General features: G+C 39.7%; 2 protein-coding genes across 3 annotated transcripts in view; one reads left to right on the top strand and one right to left on the bottom strand.

The window, feature by feature from the left end:
• The window catches only part of col2a1b (collagen, type II, alpha 1b), a 46,624-nt gene extending 32,923 nt beyond the window's left edge, over window positions 1-13,701 (top strand). For both annotated transcript variants that reach the window (XM_019258839.2, XM_019258840.2), the window contains 17 exons: window positions 79-132; window positions 1,715-1,822; window positions 2,189-2,242; window positions 2,364-2,417; window positions 2,955-3,116; window positions 4,782-4,889; window positions 6,828-6,935; window positions 7,209-7,262; window positions 7,728-7,835; window positions 8,502-8,555; window positions 8,778-8,885; window positions 9,083-9,136; window positions 9,238-9,345; window positions 10,603-10,891; window positions 11,155-11,342; window positions 11,708-11,950; window positions 12,105-13,701. In XM_019258839.2, coding sequence (XP_019114384.2) covers window positions 79-132; window positions 1,715-1,822; window positions 2,189-2,242; window positions 2,364-2,417; window positions 2,955-3,116; window positions 4,782-4,889; window positions 6,828-6,935; window positions 7,209-7,262; window positions 7,728-7,835; window positions 8,502-8,555; window positions 8,778-8,885; window positions 9,083-9,136; window positions 9,238-9,345; window positions 10,603-10,891; window positions 11,155-11,342; window positions 11,708-11,950; window positions 12,105-12,251 — 2,001 coding nt within the window. In that variant the 3' untranslated portion in view covers window positions 12,252-13,701. The remainder of the gene's footprint in view (window positions 1-78; window positions 133-1,714; window positions 1,823-2,188; window positions 2,243-2,363; window positions 2,418-2,954; window positions 3,117-4,781; window positions 4,890-6,827; window positions 6,936-7,208; window positions 7,263-7,727; window positions 7,836-8,501; window positions 8,556-8,777; window positions 8,886-9,082; window positions 9,137-9,237; window positions 9,346-10,602; window positions 10,892-11,154; window positions 11,343-11,707; window positions 11,951-12,104) is intronic.
• A 65-nt stretch (window positions 13,702-13,766) lies between these two features.
• Window positions 13,767-19,740, bottom strand: LOC104919953 (leucine-rich repeat-containing protein 3). Its single transcript, XM_019258841.2, has 2 exons — window positions 19,301-19,740; window positions 13,767-17,865 (listed from the first exon to the last, which is right to left on the bottom strand). The coding sequence occupies exon 2, from the start codon at window positions 17,793-17,795 to the stop codon at window positions 16,935-16,937; it is 861 nt and encodes a 286-aa protein (XP_019114386.1). The 5' UTR covers window positions 17,796-17,865; window positions 19,301-19,740; the 3' UTR covers window positions 13,767-16,934.
• Between the last annotated feature and the right edge of the window lie 1,908 nt (window positions 19,741-21,648).

Raw genomic sequence — 21,648 nt, forward strand, 5'->3', positions numbered from 1 at the left:
TCAGTTCTCATTTTCAGTCAGCCCTGCAGCCTGGACTAACCTCTATGTTTTTGTTGCCTCTCTTCTTTCCTTTTTCAGGGTGACAGGGGAGAGACTGGACCTCCTGGGCCTGCTGGATTTGCTGGACCCCCTGTAAGTAACAATAACACTGACCAGCTCTGCAGAAGTCTGAAGAGCATGACTCCAGGGTCTAGACTTAAATGTCACGACATGTAATCTATGGCCCTGGAGCCATGGTCATCGTCTAGACTTGGTATCAAGGTTATACAAAAGTAATACTTAAGATCTCTTTTCTAATCAGTTATAAATATTAGAGTTATAATAACACTGAGTCAATGTTACAAATAATTTAAAGAGTATAAACTGTCAACCACCTCACCTAGAAAGTGACTCTGGTATTGTACTTATGTAAGCACAATTTTGAGGTACTTGTACTTCAGTTGAAGAATAATTCAATATTCTGAAATGGGACTTTCTGCATAATGAGTACTTTTACTTTTGGTAATTTAAGCATTTGTAAGTATTGAGTATTACTGCTCTATGGTATTGATACTTTTACTACATAAGGAGATGATGAGGAGATATGGTTTTAAATGAAATATGTTGATGTTCAGAGATATAGCATAAAACTGTTTGGCTTTTTAAAAAAAGATCTAAAGTACATATTTAGTTAAAATACTGTCAGAATCAAATATGTTTACATAAAACTACAAATACAAAAAGTTGCTAGTAACACAAAGTTTGTTAAAATATTAAGCACAAACTTTAGTAACTCCTTCAATACTGAAAATAAAAAAAGATCTGATATTTAACTACTGGAAGCGCAGTAGATAAACAACAGATAACCTCAACACCTTGATAATGATCAAATGAAGTTTCAGTCAAAACATGTGTTTTCTACCTCTTTTTTTCTTTCATCAAAAAAGACTCTTCTGAGAGTCTGGGAGATGACAGACATAAGTGGTGGTTCTTATTTCAAACCTTTCTATTATTACTATCTGAAAACACTTCGATATCTTACTGTCTTTGCTTGGTGAATCATTTTTTATCTTGATGTACGTCTTGTTGCGTCAGTATATTATTCTGTGTAGACAGTCGGAAATCTTTGTGTCGCGCATCCATTTACTTCCTCCCAAAGACTCCAGGCAGACACCAAATAAATGTTTTTAATAAACCGGAAAGGATTTTCATCAGTGTTTTATGACAACTCAATTTATCATACTATTTTTTCTTTTTGGTTGCACTATGATTAATTATTGAATTTATGTCAGGATGAATAACACTACAACGTGTCTAAATCATTTTTGGTTTACAGCTCACAGACTGTAACATCACAGCTCATCAGCACACCGACTGAAAATAGACAAAAAAACATCAGTAGCTCTCATTAAATATTGTGAAATCCACATTCACACTCTGACATGTTTAATTGCTGCTGAAGCAGTCACGATATCAAACATGATTTCTGTGAAACAAAAATGATTTAAAAAACAAGCTATTGGTCATACCAGATATTATGTTATTTATTTAAGTCAATAAATTGGAGCATCTGTATTTTATTGATTATGAATTTAGTTTTTTATTCATAAAGTTACTTTTTCTTCAAAGTTACATAGTCTAGTTTTAAAGGTTCCTCATTGACAAATATAAACATTTGTTGTGTTAACGGATGACATAGTTCATTCATTCAGCTGCTTCTGTCATTTTCTTTCAGGGTGCTGACGGTCAGCCTGGAATCAAGGGAGAGCAGGGAGAATCTGGACAGAAGGGTGATGCTGGTGCCCCTGGACCCCAAGGACCCTCTGGTGCCCCTGGACCTGCAGTGGGTGTTTCTTTCTAGCTTTGCCTAATACTTAAATAATGAGGGGCTCTACCTAAACCACGGCTGTTTACCTTGTAGTCTTCTTTTTAATAATCAGAAACATGATACAACAGGAAGACAGTAACACTGATTGACAGTATTTTTATGAGAAGGGAAGAATGATATCCATAAACAGATCAACAGATCAGCAGTTCCAACATTTGTGGAGTCAAAATGTAAGCTGTACCACACCATAAAAATAGGTCCAACAAACCCTCACTGAACAGATTCAAACAACATTTCAAAACTCTTACAGGGTTTATATTGTCATTTATAAAACATACAATAAATGCCAGACAGTAATGTACACTACGTGTTCTCTTCTAGGGTCCTACAGGTGTTTTTGGACCTAAAGGTGCTCGTGGTGCTCAGGGACCTCCTGTAAGTGACCTTTTTAAATCCATTAATTTATTGTTTTACTTCTGTCTCACAGTAGCTTACAGAAACCATCATGTTGTTTGATTATTTTTTGGCTTTGTCTAACTTTATCTTTCTGTTTCAGGGTGCTACTGGTTTCCCTGGTGCTGCTGGTCGCGTCGGACCCCCTGGTCCCAATGTAAGTGCACAACTACACTGTTCAACAACTGCACCCTTCAATTCAACCTTTATTGAATACTGTAGATAGATTTGATTCATTATTCAGTCACCAAATGTGAAATTGTTTATGGGAAAGAAGAAGAAAGAAATAAGGACTTGATTTGATGTTTTACAAGCAAGCACAGATACAGGAATGTTCTCGAAGTGCCACCTGACTTATTGTCACCTGTGAACTGTTTAATTTGTACCTGTAAAGAATGCACTCTGTTTCACAGCCACACATTATCAACCCAGTATGTCTGACACAGTGGGAGTTTCATGAGGAAAAAATTTACAGACTTGCTAAAAGGAAGTGTAACACAGTGTGAAAAACAAGCCTGATCCTGTGAGGCTGCAAATATGAGATATGTGTTATTAAAAGTTATTTAACGATGCTCAGACACCACAGGCCCTTATTAAAATAATCACAACTATAATGCCACAGCCTCTATAAAAATGCCATGTGCATGTTTATGCATATACACCACAGAATTGACATTGTGTCACCCTCCTCTAGGGTAATCCTGGACCTGCTGGTCCTGCCGGCCCTCCTGGTAAAGATGGACCCAAGGGTGTGAGGGGAGATGGTGGACCCCCAGGCAGACAGGGTGATGCTGGGCTCCGTGGACCTGCTGGGACTAGTGGAGAGAAGGGAGATGCTGGAGAGGATGGTCCCCCTGTGAGTTTGCCATATTTAAATCATGCTCCTCCATGAAAACACTCAAGACACTTCTGAATTTTTACATAATAACTTATTGACCTTGTGACTCTTAAAATACCACTCCAGTCTTGTTAGCACACGCATGTTTAGCCATTCTTTTTACCGCCAGACTGCACATCTCCTTGAACACTGTCAAGGTGAACACAGGTGTCCATAATAGAAAGAAGTAAAGGTTTAAATGTGTTTTTTTTCTACATTTCTATTGACGTTTACAAAGCTCTGTCAGCCCAAGGAGCCAATTTTATCAGTAATCAGTAATGGACAGCCGCTGAGCACACTCTCCATTAATACACAGAGCTGTCAATGTCCATCACTGACTGTAATAGCAGACCAAGACATATGAGGGCACAGGGCAGCACAAACCCAGTGACAGGATAATAACATGACCCCGGGATTTTACCTTGCCTGCACTCACATACACACACGTCACACATTATGACGAGTCCTGTCAAGATGATGACATATCACAAATGATGGCAACCTCAAATTAAGGATAGCTGTTGTCTATAGAGACCATTCCCCCTATAGATTACATATATATTAAATCAGTCATGTATCAGCACATCAGAGTTTTTGTCGGCTTATTGCCGTGTTTCAGGTGTTACTAGAGTCAGGTATTGTGAGCATGGGTTAAGGGAGCTTTTGTTCTGCAGCACAGGACATGTGGCAGAGCAGATCTGTGTTGTTGTTATTGTGAAATCCCAGGTGGACAAATGACACAAGATATAAATCAAGTAAAGGAACAGTTTGAATGAAACAGAAGAGAACACAAATAACACTTACTATAGCATAACCATTAAGACATAAAGATAGCAAAACTCCAGGAAGTCACTGCTCCTGGCCAAGAAACCACCTGGCACTTAATCGCCATGAATTATCGTTTTCACACTTCAGCTTTTGGATAAATTCAATAAGTGAGATATAATGTGTTTATCGGTGAGCTTTAGATGTGCTGGTAGCTGTCACCTCTGGGCAGTCTTTAAGACATGATTACTCTTTTGTGTTTAATTATTTTGTACTGTTTGCTAAAAAGAATCACTTGGATGTGGAAAGGACAGGAAGTCTGACTCCTGTGATGAATCTTAGAAGGTATAATTACATATAGACAAAGGAAGTTACATTATTTCATTATTTCCTTTATTGTATATTTGTATGTGCATAACTTATGTTGTGTGTGTGTGTGTGTTGGCTATATGGTGGGTTATATATTGAGCTCAACCTATGAAATTGGCCAGAGGGATGTATAGTCTTTTCTTATTGCAGATATTCTGGATACAGCATCTTGGTCAGTAACAGGAAGTTTCAGTGCAGATAAGCCAAAGAGACAGCATCACTGTTACAGTCCACCATACCAATCCAGAACAACAACTTATTTTTCAACTGTAAAATGTTTTAATCAGTATATTATCTTGGTAACAATTCTTTTAAAAATAAAGGTTCCTTATCAAAAATGTCTGTTTATGTAAAAATATGACCATTGGCCTCAAAAACCCAGTGTCCTTCATGGTATAGTTGTGTCTGTAAATAAAAGATCATTTTAAAAAACATGGAAACACAACCATAATTAAGTAATACCAAATGATTTGACACATTAATATTTGTTTTCATTTTTTCTTCTCTCAGGGTCCTCCAGGACCTTCAGGTCCTCAGGGTTTGGGTGGTCAGCGTGGTATCGTCGGTCTGCCCGGACAGCGTGGTGAGAGAGGTTTCCCTGGTCTGCCTGGACCCTCTGTGAGTAACATACTGTTGACTTTATCAAATAATTTAACAACAACAACAACAAATTAAGGCTGCAACTTAATTTACCAATTTTCATTGTTGATAAATCTCTCCTTTTGACAATAAATTGATCATTTAGTCAAAAAAAACTAAATTCACAATAATTTCGTTGAAACCACAGCCTGCATCCATCTGACTGATTTAATTCAATTTATTTGAAATGTATAGCTCCCACTATACATTCTTAATAAAACAAAATAAATAATAATAATACTAGTGTAACAACAACAAATGAATAAGGAATACATAGTCCTAGGCAGTGTCCTCATTTAGGATTCTAGTGGCCTGAGGGTGGAAGCTCTTCCTGAGCCTCTCATTGCTGTCCTGCTCTATCTGACACAATAGTAAACAGCAATTATTTTTTCGATAAGCGATTACTTAAGCCGTCTTTGCAGCCAAAATGTCAAAAAATGTACTAATCAAAGCTGCTATGCATTGCACTCTCTCTGCCACCGACACTTCAATCATATCATTAACCAGTTAATTGTGAAAATATTTAATAACAGTTGCAGCTCAACACAGTAATATTACATAGTAAAATGGAGAAAAGGCATCCAGCTCTCACAGTTGAAAGGCTGCTTGCTTTATAAAAGAATAATAATGACCAAAATTGTGTCAAAGTGCCTGTCACTCAAATTGTTTACGCACATGTGCAAACAGATCAAAATGCGTTCCCAGTTGGAAATCTTAAACTGGAACACCCCCTGAAGTCACATTTCCAAACCTCAAAATCAAAGATGGCTGCTCCGCAACAGTAGTGAAAACTGCAGAGTTGTTTCATGACATGAGGTGTTTCTGTCTCTGTCTGTTAGATAAATACATTTTCATGACTATGCCCTAAGATCACAATGACTAATGTTTTGTCACTCAGTACAAGAGAAAGCAGACAAACCACAGAAAGGCTGTGGACTGTCATTCTGCTGTGGCCTAATTGGATCACAATCAAATCACATCTCACATGAGCCAGGACCGACTCCATTTGATGTTCGGTATGACATATGACAAGAAGGTCCCCTGCTTACGTCTCACACCATTTGATGTGACATGAGCCATGTCCCTTCTTACAGCCTCTCAGTGGGCATGTCCTTATCATTAATTATTCATCAGTACGGATGAAATAGGAACCAAGAAAAGAGGCAGTGATGCCTAACTCACGCAGGACTGTTTTAAGCAGAGAAATATAATATATAATTTTAATATCAGAAGTAAAGTTTGAATTGCAGACACAGTTTATGCGACTGTCTGTAGATTTCTTCGAGTTTGGTCCCCTTGAACACAGCAGTTTGAACCAGTACCAGCACTTCTTAAATCATTTTCAAGTATGAGGAGAAAGTCATGGGTAAATGAACACGTCAAGTACAAAAACATGCAGCATTTTATATCTCTAGCAGTAATAGTTGATATAGCTTAATAGCTGTTAACAAGGCTTGGGTGTCAGAGACGACAGACATGTTGCCATTTAAATGTTTGCTGATTGATCTGGTGCCTATATCAACATGTAAACGACATATAGTCATTATGTTAGTATAGTCAAAAACATGTAGTTTTTTTTTACATGAATTTAATTGTTACTTGTGGCACAAACCTCTAAAATGGATTTAGATCATTCTCTTCAGGGGTTACTGCTGATTTAGCAGAATGCAAAAAATGGAAATGGTTGAATATAAGATTTAATTAAAGTCCTCATCGCCATCTGAGGACTTACTATCTAATTTTGACTTCATTATCAGTGATTCACTGGCATTGTAGACTGAATACACACAGAAGAGTGAACATGCCAGTCAATTGATTATATGACGAGTTGTATCTCCTGGTCATTCATGATGTAACACATTTAGTTTAGGTGTAATAATGAGTCCTCTTCTCTTCTCTTCTCTTCTCTTCTCTCAGGGTGAGCCCGGAAAGCAGGGAGCTCCTGGTGGCAGCGGAGACCGCGGACCCCCTGGACCTGTCGGACCCCCTGGACTCACTGGACCTGCAGGAGAGCCTGGCAGAGAGGTCAGAGAATGGGCAACACACAGCATGTGTGTGTGTGTGTGTTTGGATTCATATCTGCCAAATTGTATGTAATCCATGACTGAAATGGCAGAATCTTGGTCTGGAGGCCAGGACGATTTAAAATGCACTGCTATTTGCGTCATGTATGCATTTGCATTGTGTTATAAATGCACTGCGTTGGAGCCCAGTTCATTATGCAGCTGATCAGTATTCAATAGGGCATCTGGCTTGATGGAAGTGGAAGCTATTAACACTGCATCCGTCATCTGACAGGGCAACCCTGGATCTGATGGACCTCCTGGTAGAGATGGTGCTACTGGAATCAAGGTAAGAATATGAGTCACACTGCATATGATACACAAATATTTTATTGCTTAGTGTAGGGATTATGCTCCGATTCTACTTGATATGCCATTAAGCTTGAATTGCACTAGTCACAGGATAAAATTGAATGTACTGTACGCTGATTGGCTGACAACGCCATCAAATTCACATCATGCAAACTGAGTTTCCATTTAGCATATCACCCATAATTTCCCCAAACAGTATGAATATTTGTTATTATTTCATTTGTAAAGGGACTCTGCATGTGTTAGAGTTATTCTGAAACAGCTTGTTAAATCTGTGACTTGGTATTGTAATAATGCTTTTTAATCGAATACCAAGCAAAATCTTGTGGAAGTGGAAATTAACATTTTCCACAAAATGGGCACTTTGGTGTCTCATCTCAGCGTACCACGTTGCTCTTCTGTCATGACTGAGTTTCCTGCTGTTGTGGTCTCTGCTCTGCAGGGTGATATTGGTAACACCGGTCCTTCTGGTGCTCCTGGTGCTCCTGGCGCTCCTGGTGCTGGTGGCCCAGTTGGTCCCACTGGCAAACAGGGAGACAGAGGAGAGTCTGTGAGTACTAACTCTGACACAAGTAAAACAGAAAAGTTATGTCTTTCCAATACAGGATGTTGCTTGGGGTGAAGTGTGTGTCTCACTGTTAGATAAAGAGCAGGCGTCCTTTGTAAGCACCCTTTCACCTCCTTGAAATAAGCATAAGGTTTAATAGCACACAAGTACAGAGAAGGATGTCTCAAGGGTTTTATCCTTGATTAAATGATCTGTGGGTTTGAAGTGGACAGTGTACCTGATGTGTAATCAGTGTATTTTAGTACAGAATTTCAACTATTTAAAATCATTTGGTCCTTAAATTCATCTTCTAGAAAAAAATGTCTTATTACAAAACACATATTTTACCTTAAATTTTACCAGAATGCTTTTGGGAAAGTTGCACTGTGTTTATTTAGTTAGAAGTACTAATTAAGTAAGGTAGACGAAGGCACCATCTAACTACAGTACATGTATGGGAAGACAACAACAAAGATACAGTATACACCCACACAACACGTTAACATCTGGTTTAAAAAAGGAAATGATGGTAGCCACCCACAAACAATTACTTAATTCTTTTTAACACATGATAATATTAACAGATAATATGACAGCAAAGGGTGTCTGTGCTCCAGTAATTAATGTTTGTACTGTAACATCACCATCTTCTGTTGTTTACTTTCTCAGGGTGCTCAAGGACCTGCTGGACCTCCAGGACCTGCTGGAGCCAGAGGAATGCCTGTATGTGTCTTTCTACACATTAACACACACACACACACACACACACACCTATGTGCTCAGTTTTTAATTATTTAGGCCACAAGCAAAAAATAATAATAATTACTAAACATGGTTATTGGTGAAGTTCTGTATTCATTACATTATGACCTCCAACAGAAAGAGAAATATTAGTAAAAAATACTGAGAGTTTTCCTAACTAGGTTGTTGTCCACTTGTTTTCAGGGACCCCAAGGACCCCGTGGTGACAAGGGTGAGGGTGGAGAGTCTGGTGAGAGAGGACAGAAGGGACACAGAGGCTTCACTGGTCTGCAGGGTCTGCCTGGACCTCCGGTAAGCATCCAGACTGAATGTAACTCTGCGTGAATCTAAAATATCTGCCACATAGCCAGATTCTGTTTATATACTGGATTTCCATCATACTTTCAGATTTTGGATACTGTGACTGTAATGTAAATATTAAACTGTGCTCTATGTGTTTAACCTTGTGAACCCTGCAGAAACTTTAAAGTATGTGTGTATGTGTTTAGGGTCAAGCTGGAGACCAGGGTGCTACTGGACCTGCTGGACCTTCTGGACAAAGAGTGAGTGTTAATGCTACCAACATACGCAGTTATAAATGTTTCTTCACATGCAGTTTCTTTGGTGCTTAACATTAAGAGCTTTCATCCATCTCTGTATATAGGGACCTCCTGGACCCGTTGGCCCTGCTGGAAAGGATGGTGGAAACGGTCTGCCGGGACCCATTGGACCCCCAGGACCTCGTGGTCGCAGTGGAGAGACCGGTCCCTCTGTGAGTACCAACTCCAAACGAAAACACTCACTGTTACGTCACGTTAGTCTTCTTTACAACAGGCTAAAAAAACATTTTCATGTTACAGTTACAGCTACGACCCGACAGTGTGCATAATTATGACGCATCACTGTGTTACACATACTGTATGTTATATGCACATGACCAATTATGTATTCAGGAATTCAAAACGCCCTCAGCATTAGAAAAGATATATGTTGAGAGCCTTTGAAATAGCAAGACTGACATCTGACTGGCTGACTGATGAGTAGCAGATGCAAATCGCATTGTTGCTGGGTTTGAATTGAACACTAGTGATATCCTCCAGTCCATATACATCTCATTATGTGACCTACTAATATCACATCTTTATATTCAGTGTAACTTTTTTGAATCGAAATAATAAAACACACAAATAGCAGCAGTAAAAATTATAAAGGAGAATTAATAAACATGAAGAAAATATTCCAAAATGTGCAATTATTTAACTAAAATCTATTGTATCATTTCAGTTGTGATTTTAATATCAATATAATTCTTATTTTCTGGATACTAAGATAGAACATCAAAGGTTTAAATTTACAAATGTAAATGTGATTAAACATTTAAGAACAAATATGTAAGTTAATATTAGACATATACTGTATAAATACATTCCTTCTTTTTCTTGTGTCACACTTGGTGAAAGCCCAAGTCATTTTACAAGCCCAGAGCTCAAAACATAAGAATCACAACATTATCTCTGTCTCATATTCTTACAAGCTACAAACTTGCTCAGATGTTAATTTCGTGTTTAAGATCGTTCTTAATGCTTCTTTGATGCTAAACTGGACAACAGAAGAAGGGATTACTCTGACCTTAATCAATGAATAGCAGATTTGACTACAAATACAGCAATTCCATACTTTAATGGGCACAAAAATAGGAGGGAAAGAAAAAAAAACAATAAAGGTCAAAAATGTAAAACAACTAAATAAGATGTAGCAAAGAGTTCAGTTGGCATCTCTTGAGCTTGTTTGCAACACGTGCATTGTTGAAACTAAAAGTGAAGTTCTAGGCAGGAAAATTAATAGAGACGTGCGAACAGATTGCATAACAGATGGCAGCATTTCCTGCTCTTATTGTGGGAGATGAGGAGGGAGAAGAAAGAATAATCCACCATTTGTGAGCGAGAAATGAGACTAAGCAAGTTGAGCGATGACTAAACAAAATAAAATGCTATATATAATGCTTCCATCTTTATTTTTTTCCTCTCAGGGTCCCGCCGGAAACCCTGGACCTCCCGGTCCTCCTGGTCCCCCAGGCCCTGGCATTGACATGTCTGCCTTCGCTGGTTTGGGTCAGACTGAAAAGGGCCCTGATCCTCTCAGGTACATGAGGGCTGACCAGGCTTCTGGAAACCTTCGTCAACATGATGCTGAGGTCGACGCTACACTCAAGTCTCTCAACAACCAGATTGAGAACATCCGCAGCCCCGAGGGATCCAAGAAGAACCCAGCTCGCACCTGCAGAGACCTGAAACTCTGCCACCCTGACTGGAAGAGCGGTGAGTGACAGGGGGAGGAATTGGTCAAAATAGGGGTGAAATGAGTAGTACACGTCGACAAGTTCAAGTTGGGTGACAGGTAGTCTGGGAGTGTTTGGAGGTGGCACTTTCAGGGTCTGTTTTTGAGATATCACAATTATACAATATTCCATAATGTTATACATTTTCAATGATTATCATCTTTTTATGCAACCAAAGGCAAAGTTTATTATAAAAAAAACAACAACCCTGAAGCTGATATGTTTTGCTTTTTTATCCTACAGGAGAGTACTGGATTGATCCCAATCAGGGCTGCACCGTCGATGCAATTAAGGTCTTCTGCAACATGGAGACTGGAGAGTCCTGCGTCCTCCCCAGGCCTTCCAGCATCCCTCGCAAGAATTGGTGGTCCAGCAAGAGCAAGGACCGCAAACACATCTGGTTCGGAGAGACAATGAATGGAGGATTCCACGTAAGTGGCACCATTATAAAAAGTCTAACCTACTGTAAAATGCAGTGATTTAAAAAATTCCAACTTTGGCAACCTCTAGTGAAAAAAACAGCAGCAGGCACTACACTGCAAATCCTGCCCTCAGAGGACCGTCTAATTTTCATACAAACAATAACTTATGCCATCAGAATTAAACCATAATCACATTAAAATTCTGAATTAAAATTTAAAATATGGTAATTTCTCTAAAAATAACCTGCTGAAAGCCAAAATGATGAGCCTTACCAGTCATGTGGCATGCATATCAAAAGCATGCAACAGCTGTAATAAAAGAGATATTAACTGTTATTCTCACTTCCTCTCCCTCCACCTGTGACCCATTGCAGTTCAGCTATGGTGATGACAGCCTGGCACCCAACACTGCTGCCATTCAGATGACTTTCCTGAGACTGCTGTCCACCGAGGCTTCTCAAAACCTCACCTACCACTGTAAGAACAGCGTGGCCTACATGGATGCCTCAACAGGTAACCTGAAGAAGGCCGTGCTGCTGCAGGGCTCCAACGACGTGGAGATCAGAGCCGAGGGCAACAGCCGCTTCACTTACAGCGTGATGGAGGACGGCTGCACGGTAAGACTGGACCATCACTTTACCTTTATCAAAGACGATAAGCAGTGTCTCTCTTACTCTGTGTGTAATCACTGAGACATCACAGTCTCTGCAATTTTGGAGAAAGTTGTAGGTCAGTTAATAGCTATTGTGTTTTTTTCCCCCCTCTGCACAGAAACACACGGGACAGTGGGGCAAGACAGTGATCGAATATAGATCGCAGAAGACCTCTCGTCTGCCCATCGTGGACATTGCCCCCATGGATATTGGTGGAGCAGACCAGGAGTTCGGAGTCGAAGTCGGGGCAGTCTGCTTCTTGTAAAAGAACAAGGGGAACGAAAAAAAAGAAGAGTAAGAAGAAAGAAGTGGAAATCTGAAAAAAAATAAAATAAAATGAAAGAGGAGCACACTTCAGATAAAGGAGGAGAGAAAGAGTGAAAAAGAAAAATCAAGACACTTTTTTTAAATGGGACTTTTTTTCTAAGTAAAAAGTGCTTTTTCCAAGTCGAACTCCGTAGGATATCTGCACTGATTGGCACCAGCAACTGTCATCTGTGATTCATCCAGCATTGCCTCCCCCTTCCCTACTATAGATACCGAGCATTGCCCCGAAAGCCCCCACTTCACCCTGGGTGAACAGAAACCACCCGTCCCCTCCCCACCCTGCCTTACCCCACCCGTGAACAAGAAGGAGGAAGTATGAGGAGAGTACGGGAACATGCCAGGGAACTAGAGAGAGAAAAAGAAAAATGTGTTGGTGTTATTTATTTATTGTTTAGGTTTGGGTCCCAGGTGTGGTAGGACTGAGTTTGTTGCTAAGTAATAAAAAGCCCACTTACACATATTTAAAAAATAAAACCTTATCCACCAACTTCCTCTCTTACTTCCTCCTCTTTTCTAATCACCCCATGACTCCTGTACCATATCCACTAAAGCATACATATCTCTTTGAAACCAAAAAAAATCTAGCTACGTAGAAAGTGCAGGTGTTCCTATTTCTACCACCAGTGTGTATCGAAAAGTTACTGTGTATTATAATAAAAGTCGATGGTGCTATTGTTGTAAAACAGTCTGTATTTTTTAACAACCAGATACTCGTATGCAGTGACTTGTATATATGTATATATATGTATATGTGTGTATACATATATATACAGTTTCTCAGAGAGAGCATTTCACCCAGGGATTTGTGATTTCAGGGTGATAAATGTTCCTGCCTCACCCCACCCTCCTGCTTCAACCCCCCATATGTAAACAAACGTGCCCATGATGAGTTTTAACAATCAAGGCATGTCCAATTTGGAATTAATACTGAATTTAATTTTCTTTTTAGTTTTGTTTTGATATTTTAAAGCTACCTCACACTAAAAAAAATCCACAAATCAAGGCATTTCCCCCCTGATTCTTTATATACAAACCCCCCATATTTTAGGTGAATATCAATATGACCAATATGTTTGAGAAGCTTGGTCATAAAAGCCCAGTCTGCTGCCCCCATTTGCTGTGACCTTTGACCCCCCCATCCCTCTCTACTTCCTCCCATCAGTCCCCTCACACAGGGCATGCCCTCTGCCTCGGCATACACACTCACTCACTCACTCTCACACACACACACACACACACACATAGTTGAAGAGATTCAGGGTGTGTTTGACTTTGTTGCTCCAGTTCTACAGCCAGCGCAGAGGGCTCATTTGTGTGAGGTTGTGTATATTTTTTATTATTAATAATATTATTATTATTAATAATAATAGCATTATTATATTATTATGATCATGACTTGTTTTTGTTACGTTTTAATTAATGTAAATTGGAAATAAAAGACAAAACCAAGTAACAGGCTGAAGTTGCTTTTTATTTATGTCCTGTTTTGTTCTCCCCCATGTTGAAATATCTGGGGCGACGGTTTTGACTCATCCCCAAGGAAAATTTCTTATAAAAAGTCACACTTAAACATTTCAATGTGCCCTGCTTCTACTGTGTGTTTTCATGGTGATATATTTCCAGGGGGAGAAACACCTCACATTTCAAGAAAAAAGGCAGTGGAGAGATGATGGATGAACGCGGGGTCATTTTGATTTTGTTTGGTGATTTGTGAAAAAAGAAAAAGAAAAAATCAAAGAAAACGTTGAAGAAGGAGGAGGTGAAAGTCCTTTATGATGTACTTTATATGTAAAATAGTTTTTCAATCATTTCCTTTAGTTTTGATGCATGGAAGAGTAGAAATAAGAAACACTGCCTAACATGATCAGCTCATTCTGTGAAATGATAATGTCTTCCTGTACTTCTGTTCCTTCTCTTCATCTTTTTCAACCTACAGTAGCAATAAAAGGTAGAAGCATGTCTATGAACAAAGTAGAGCAATGTTTCTGTTATTTTTTTATATATATTTGTTGTTGTTGTTTTTCTTTCCTAAAATCTCTTGGTAGATCATTTATTATTTCATGTAATGGTTTTCGATCGATTTATCCTTGTTTGAATTATCGACATACAAACAGGAGAAGAAAAAAAAACAAATCACTGGGACAAAAATACATCACCAATAAAGAAAATACCTACAGAAAAAAAACTACACACAGAGGGCATGCTTGATTCTTGAGTTTCTGATTATCCACATCATGAGTGAAAAGGGGGTAAAAGATTGCGTTCACGGTGGAAACTGAACTCTGGCACATTGATATTAGATGTTTGATTTGTAACAAACAGATAACATTCAGGAAATATTATGTAAAGTTACACCGACAGTGCTACACAAGTTTGTCCACAGACTCACAGAACAAATATCCAACGTTCTTATTCAGATCTTTTAGCCTGGGGTCTACCAGCCAGTTTTTACATGGACCAGTTATAACAATATCAATATGGTTTTAAGTTTATTCTAGACCTAATTCACAGTACGTCTTCCTCCTGAACAGCACAACAGTCTGTAAATTACAAAGCACACACACCACATCTATCACGTTACAAAACACAGAAAGTTGTCCTAGTCTAGGTTTTGCCTCAGTTCTTACCACTTTTCCAACCCAATTGTTAAATGGGGTATGGTAATGAACAATTAGACTGTACACTTTAATCCACCACAGATTAAAGACAAATATGAGTAGGAATAAGTCTACAGGCATGCTGGCATCACTGTGCGGCTGAACTTGCTGATGTCAATTATTTTTGCAAGTATTTCATTTTAAAACAATATATTAAGACACATTTTGACCTGATGATGGCGCTAGATGAAAGATTACAGTATTACAAAGGTTATTACAGTACACCCACAGGGGCAACATTAATATCTGTAAGAAATTTCATCCCAGTCCATCCAATAGTTTCTCCATTTGACAATTCCTTAGACCCACGCTGCAAGCATGGCTTAAAAACATCCTCTTAAACCAGTTGTTTCCATCCTTTTGTGTCCCAATTATCTGTGAGCCAATATCAGAATTTGTTTTGTTTGTTTTATTTTTTGCTTGCTTTAATTCATTTTTAAAATCTTAGAAAGTTAGACAAAAATCTACAAGAACAAACACATTAAAGAAACAGTGAACCTAATTTTGTGTAGCAGAGATTCGTTGTTTCTGATTTTAACATTCAGTCAATAAACTCATGACCCCTCAGATTGAATTTATGAAGTCTTGTGGAACACACGAGACAACATTAAATGTTGCTGATTATCAAATCTAACAGTGAAGAAGGACAAGTACTCATACATTAACCACACGATATACCCTCTCCTCAGAGAGAGAATGATGCTCTGTAGTATTGCCACAGTAAATATGATTACAGTGAATTCAAATGAAATTAAAAAATGTGGCTTGTTATAATCCAGTCAGGTTTTGTTCCATTTACACAGAACGCTGAGCTGGATGTTCAGTGCACCTACGGTATACACATCAGGAATGGCATTAATCTTTACAGGCGTTATATCTACTGACTGAAAAAATAATTCAATTTATTATCAAAGTGTTTTCCTTCATTTTAATGTGACTTGAAAAAAAAAATCAATTATGATGCACATCATGTGGAAAATGGGAGACAGAACAATTTGTACACAGCAATCAGTGAAGAGAGGACTGAAAAGCAGGACTCGAGAGGTTAATTAAAGCTAGCTTCCCTTTGAATAAATGGTTACACTAAACTAATTTTTTAATGCAACGATCCACTTCTAAATCTGGAATTTGAAATTTTCTCTTCACCAATCAGTGACAGCTGTATGTACACAAAGCTGTCCGAATATTTTAGAGCTGAATGCTTCAGTTTGGAAAGACAATAGTTCATCCTCAGCTCTAATGGCTTCCTGCGAGTAAATTCAGATCAACAGTTCTCCACTGGCACCAAAACAACTGGCTTAGTGGCCGTGTATTGGGAAAGGCTTAAATAGCACAGTGCAAAATCAGTGCTTTCAAAGTCAAAATGGCAGCAACAATACACAAAAACGCCACATGCGCACACATACACACGCACAAATTAAACAAGCAATTAGATGAGGTCACACGTTTGAGTTTGCGGGTTGTCCTTTTGGACCTGATAAACACACTCCAGCTGATTAGTGCATTTCAAGTCTTCACTAAGGGTCAGTTGGTCAATGACGCTTAATTAGAGCTTAATGGAAAATAAAAGACTGCAATGAGGGACACAGTGGGAGAAGAGGGATTACAGTGGGAGAGGGAAGGTTATAAGTTTTCTTTCCTTTTCTATTCTTATTTTTTCATCCTTTCATCTTCTACTGTACATTATTATTTCCACTCTTTCCTCTCAGTGCACATGGCAGAAACACTCACTTCTCATGTTTCGTTGAAATGGGAAAATGCAATCGCTACAGAAATATCAAGGAAAACAGAAGGGGGGCAGTTGTGATAAATGTTGTAATCACAGCTGCATGAGGTGCATTTCCTCTTTATCAGCATCCTCCACAGTCAGCTCACAGTAACCCCACACAGCAGTTTGAAGTTTATCAGTCGCTCTACAGAGGAATTGAATTATTATTCCATTTAAATTACAGCCGAGCAGGAGTTCAAAAACCAGTGCTTAGAGTGTCTGTCTCTGTGGGAGTCTTGCGTGGGCTGGGCAAACTCTTCAGGTACTCCAAATGCCTTCGGGCCTCGGCTTGGTTCTGTCTCACATAATACACTACATAAACAATGACCATAAAGAACCACACAAACATCGTCACCAGCATGGCTACATCAGTGGTTTTCCTCTGCAGGCTGCAGAAATTCACCCCAGAATCCAACAGTTTGACCATCGGTTGACCTGCATGCTCGCCCAGCGACCCCGGGTCCTCCCACCTGCTCCCCTCACCCACCCCCCGCACAGAGCTCTCACAGATGATCCCATTCACTGTCTCAGGCTCCAGATTCAGAGTCTCCATCAGCTCCTGAAGGGTGCAGTCACAGTGCCAGGGGTTGTGGTAGAGGCGTGTCTTTGCACGAGTGGAGCCAAACTCGTCCCGGGTGGCCTGCCTCAGCTGGTTGTATGAGAGGTCCAGCAGGCGCAGCTCGGGGCCCAAATGTCGTAGAGCCCCCGAGGCAAGTGAGTCGATGCGGTTGTGGGACAAGTACAGGTCGCGCAGGTGGACCAGGTCGCTGAATGCACTCTCTGGGATGTTCCGGATGTAGTTGCGTTCCAGGTGAAGGGAGACAGTTTCCGGTGGGATCCCCTCTGGGATCTCCCGCAGCCCGGCATCTGAGCAGAGCACTGTGGCCGTGTCCCAGGCACAATGGCAGCTGTCCGGGCACTGGAGGGATGCAGGCCCCCACAGGGCCGAGAACAAGAGCAAGATGCACAGCCATGAATGAAGATCCACTCCTTTACCTCTCCATTGTCTTCCACTGCTGCTGCTGGTACATCTCTCCTCACACCAGCCTGTGCACATCGCCTCACCATAGCCTCCTTACACACACTAGGTCCCAATCAGACACCACGCAGTCGCACCAGGAGAGAATCTGGCAGGTTTGAGGGGGGAAAAAAGAGTCAATCAGTAAAAGATGGCTGTGTCTGTCTCAACACATGCAATCAAAATGAATGCTGACAGGAGAGATTATGATGTTTAGGAGGAGGAGGAGGGGGAGGAGAAAAAGGTCATTGGGTAAAAAGATTGACAATGAAATGAGCTTAAGTCGGTTTATCTGATAAATACTGCACAGAGGGATAAAACATGTAGGAGGACAACCATCCAGTTATTTACAACAGCGATGATAGATTAAGTGATTTCATAAAGATTGAAACAACTCTTATAGTTCTGCATTAATAGGACATTAATCATTTTACATGTTTATCCAAAGTCCTTCCACCTTTTCCCTTCTGTTTCCTTCATGAGCAGAAGAAAAGCATCGCATGACACTCATCAATACATGTTCATCGCATTTATGCCTCTAATTATCTATGATGCCATAGCTCCTTAATCATAATCCATGGGTTTAGGAGGTAGAGCGTGTGTGCATTGTAAGGATGGAGGTTAGAAAGAGAGGGGATGAGATCGATAGCCCAAGTATTGCCTGCTGCGCTATTAACTGGAAGAACATCAATCCTGCCTGTAACCCAGGGTGTCAATAAGTGACAGAGCTGAAATAAATCTGGCTAGACTCTACGTCCCATGGGCAGAGAACATGTGCTGTGCATGTTTTAGGTTATAATGTTGTTTTAGGTTCAGTCAACTGCCTGACTGTTTCAGTTTGTTCAGACAATCCAATCAGGTGTTAAATACCAAACACGTTCTGCTTTCTCCTCGTCTTCATAATAGAATCAAAAGTGTCACACACAGCCTAAAGACTTCAAACCTTTAAGTCTTTAATTCACCACTCAATAACCCTCTTGTTATTAACATACGGGATGCAGATGCATGCAAATCACCAGTTAACAAAAACAATCATCAGATGCATGATTATGAATGGGGATCAGACTCTCATAGCATATACAGATGGCACTGTGGGTACAGCTGTTTGCTGTAGTTTCTAATTAAATATTCCTAATAATTCACAATAATAACTGAAATGAGAAAATATTTATATATTTATATTAAATATTTATTTATATATTTTTTTCACATTAACCTTTCCTACATTTCCGGGAGCATTGTATTTAGACAATAAAAGACATTAATTTGGGTGAAAAAGGTCAATAAGAAGGTAACGATGACAGATTTTTGGCTTCATGCAAGCACACAAACTGCTCTGTGCATCGTTTTTTGCAACTTTTACATCATAAAATTTAAGTTTGTTTCGGGGTTTGAAGAAAGATTTCGCCCCGTTAGACTACTAATAAAAAGTTGAAGCACATTAAAAAGACAAATCCACGACTAAAGCAACAATAAACTGAGTAACTAGTCCCAGAGACACATTGAAATAAGAATTTAATTACTGATTTTATACACGGACTTACCTGTGAAATGGTTTCTTGTGAAGTTTGAGATCCAGAAAGCGATTTTTTTTTTGAATCCTTTATAATTTGCAATTTTTCTTCGGGCTGTTCATCATCATCTTCTTCCTCTTTTACTTCTTCTTTCCAGTGTCGACAAATTTGTGTGGGGAAAACTACGTGGAGCGCATCAGTAGTGGATCCGTGGTTTGTCGCCTGCAGACGGCTTCATCACCGACTGCCGTAACACAAGGTAGTTATAGCAACAAAGATGTGGGGCAAAATCTCTCTCTCTCTCTCTCCGTGTGTGTGAGGCAAACATAGGAGGTGTGCCATCAGAAGTCCTTCTTGGTCCCCACAACAGATACAATCAGTCTCGGTTTTCTGAGAAGACAGTGGTTGCTTCCATGTGAGACATTAACTTAATTACCTATAGGTATAATTAGATTCTTATGGTCATGTTTTCCTGCAAAATGTGATTGAATGTCATGCAGGTAGGTGACATTTTTAGACACACAGTGCCACAACTTAATACCTGAAATATAAAAAATCACCTGCAAAGACATTTTTTTTTTTAGAAAATTACTATTTCCATTTATTACTACTGGAGTACTGACTGATGGAGCTGCAAGGAAACAACAATAAAAAGAAAGATGTGCCTCCTTCAATCACTCTCTTTTTTTTTTTTAGGCTTAAGACTGGAGGTAAACAGAGACCACATCTATCATTGTGTAAAGACCTCAGACTACTGATACACTGCACATCAAGTTAAAAGATTAAATATGTATAAATGATAAAAACCTCTACATGTATATATTTACAAACACATGAGATATTACACACAAGGCGACCTTGAGAGTCCCAAGGATCACACATTTCCATATAAATAAGAGTGCGTCTTCACACAGTGACACGAATGACATATATGTGTGGGAAATGGTATTCATGGAGGTTTCCCTCTTGGGACGAGTGTCCCCCTCTCTCTCTTTGCTTTTTTTTACCATAAGCAGCAAGAATATCTGCCCATCTACAGAGGAGCCCTCAGGGGGGGAAAGGATAGGTCTGACAGCCAAGATGGCACCTGTATCCTCTCCTCTGCCTCCCCACTCTGTCCTACTCCTGCTCAGTCTGCAAAAAAAAAAAGACATTTTCACTCCTGACATGTTTAATACAGAATGCTGCAAGTGTAATGCATTTTTTTTATGGCTTTACTGCTGAATTCTTGGTGAATGTTTTGTCCTTGATGGGTGATTGTCTTTTGTGGTTGCCAGAGACAGGGGCTTCGGACAGGCAGCGTTTTGTGTTTTTTCAGATACAAAACAGGGGACAAAGGGGTTCATAATGAGTAAACATGAGATGGCAGAGAGGAAAACTCACCTCCTAACAAAGTATTACACATTCAGGTCCCCGAGCTGGGAGTGAATAGCATGGTCAAGGGTGAGAAGATGAGTTTGCAGCAAGAAAAAAACAAAAATGGAAAAGGCATGAGTTGCAATGAAGGAGGTGGTTGTGTGGCGTCTGTCTGAGATGTTCTCAGAGGAAGCAGTTTTGAAAGATGTACTTGCCTTGGATCAGTTTGTTGATAACGTGTTGACAATGTGAACTCTACTGGAAAACCCGACTTAAGTGAAGTGAAGCAGTTTGACATCATCTGTTTGGTTTGGTTGTAGTCCTCCAAGGGGAGAACTGACTGAAGCATACATAAATTTGTAAAGTGATAGAGAGTGTGGAAAATATCTGACAGCCAGCGGCAGAAATTGACTCCTCCAAGACACAGAGCGCATGCATGGTTATGACTGTGTCGATTATCTGTGTAGTGAAATGAAAGAAAAGGGACAAAATACGTGTCCTGGCTGCATGTCGAGTATGTCTGATGGAGTGGGAAAGAGATATATAAAAGCATTGGAGCATTTCATGTAACTAGCTTGTCATTCTCTCGGGATTGAATCCACTAACAACAGGTCAGGCTGGGGGCAGGTGTTCTGCTGAAGCTTTCAGTAGCCACTTTTCCACAGTGTGGCCAACTGGGACTTACCAGGGCTTGAGTCGTCTAAAAATGCTTACGATCCAGGACAAACACAAAGGTTTGGTACTGTGTCCTTAGAAACCACAACGCAGACGGAAATTCAACCCTGCTGACAAAACAAAGTATTAAAATGTTGCTTTGTAGGTAATTTAGGTGGCAGGAAAGGAAAGTTTGTATCGTTCTGAACAAAACAGAGCACAGACTAACACACAGACACACAAAAGAATTTTGAGGACACTTTGGATTTTAGAATACAGTCAGACGATCTTGTGATTTAATGTCCACAGCAATCAGGCAAGTGCACTTGATCATGAATAAGCCTAAAATTGTGCATGCAAGAGTAAAG

The sequence above is a fragment of the Larimichthys crocea genome, chromosome VI (assembly GCF_000972845.2).
Source record: "Larimichthys crocea isolate SSNF chromosome VI, L_crocea_2.0, whole genome shotgun sequence".
NCBI lineage: Eukaryota > Metazoa > Chordata > Actinopteri > Sciaenidae > Larimichthys > Larimichthys crocea.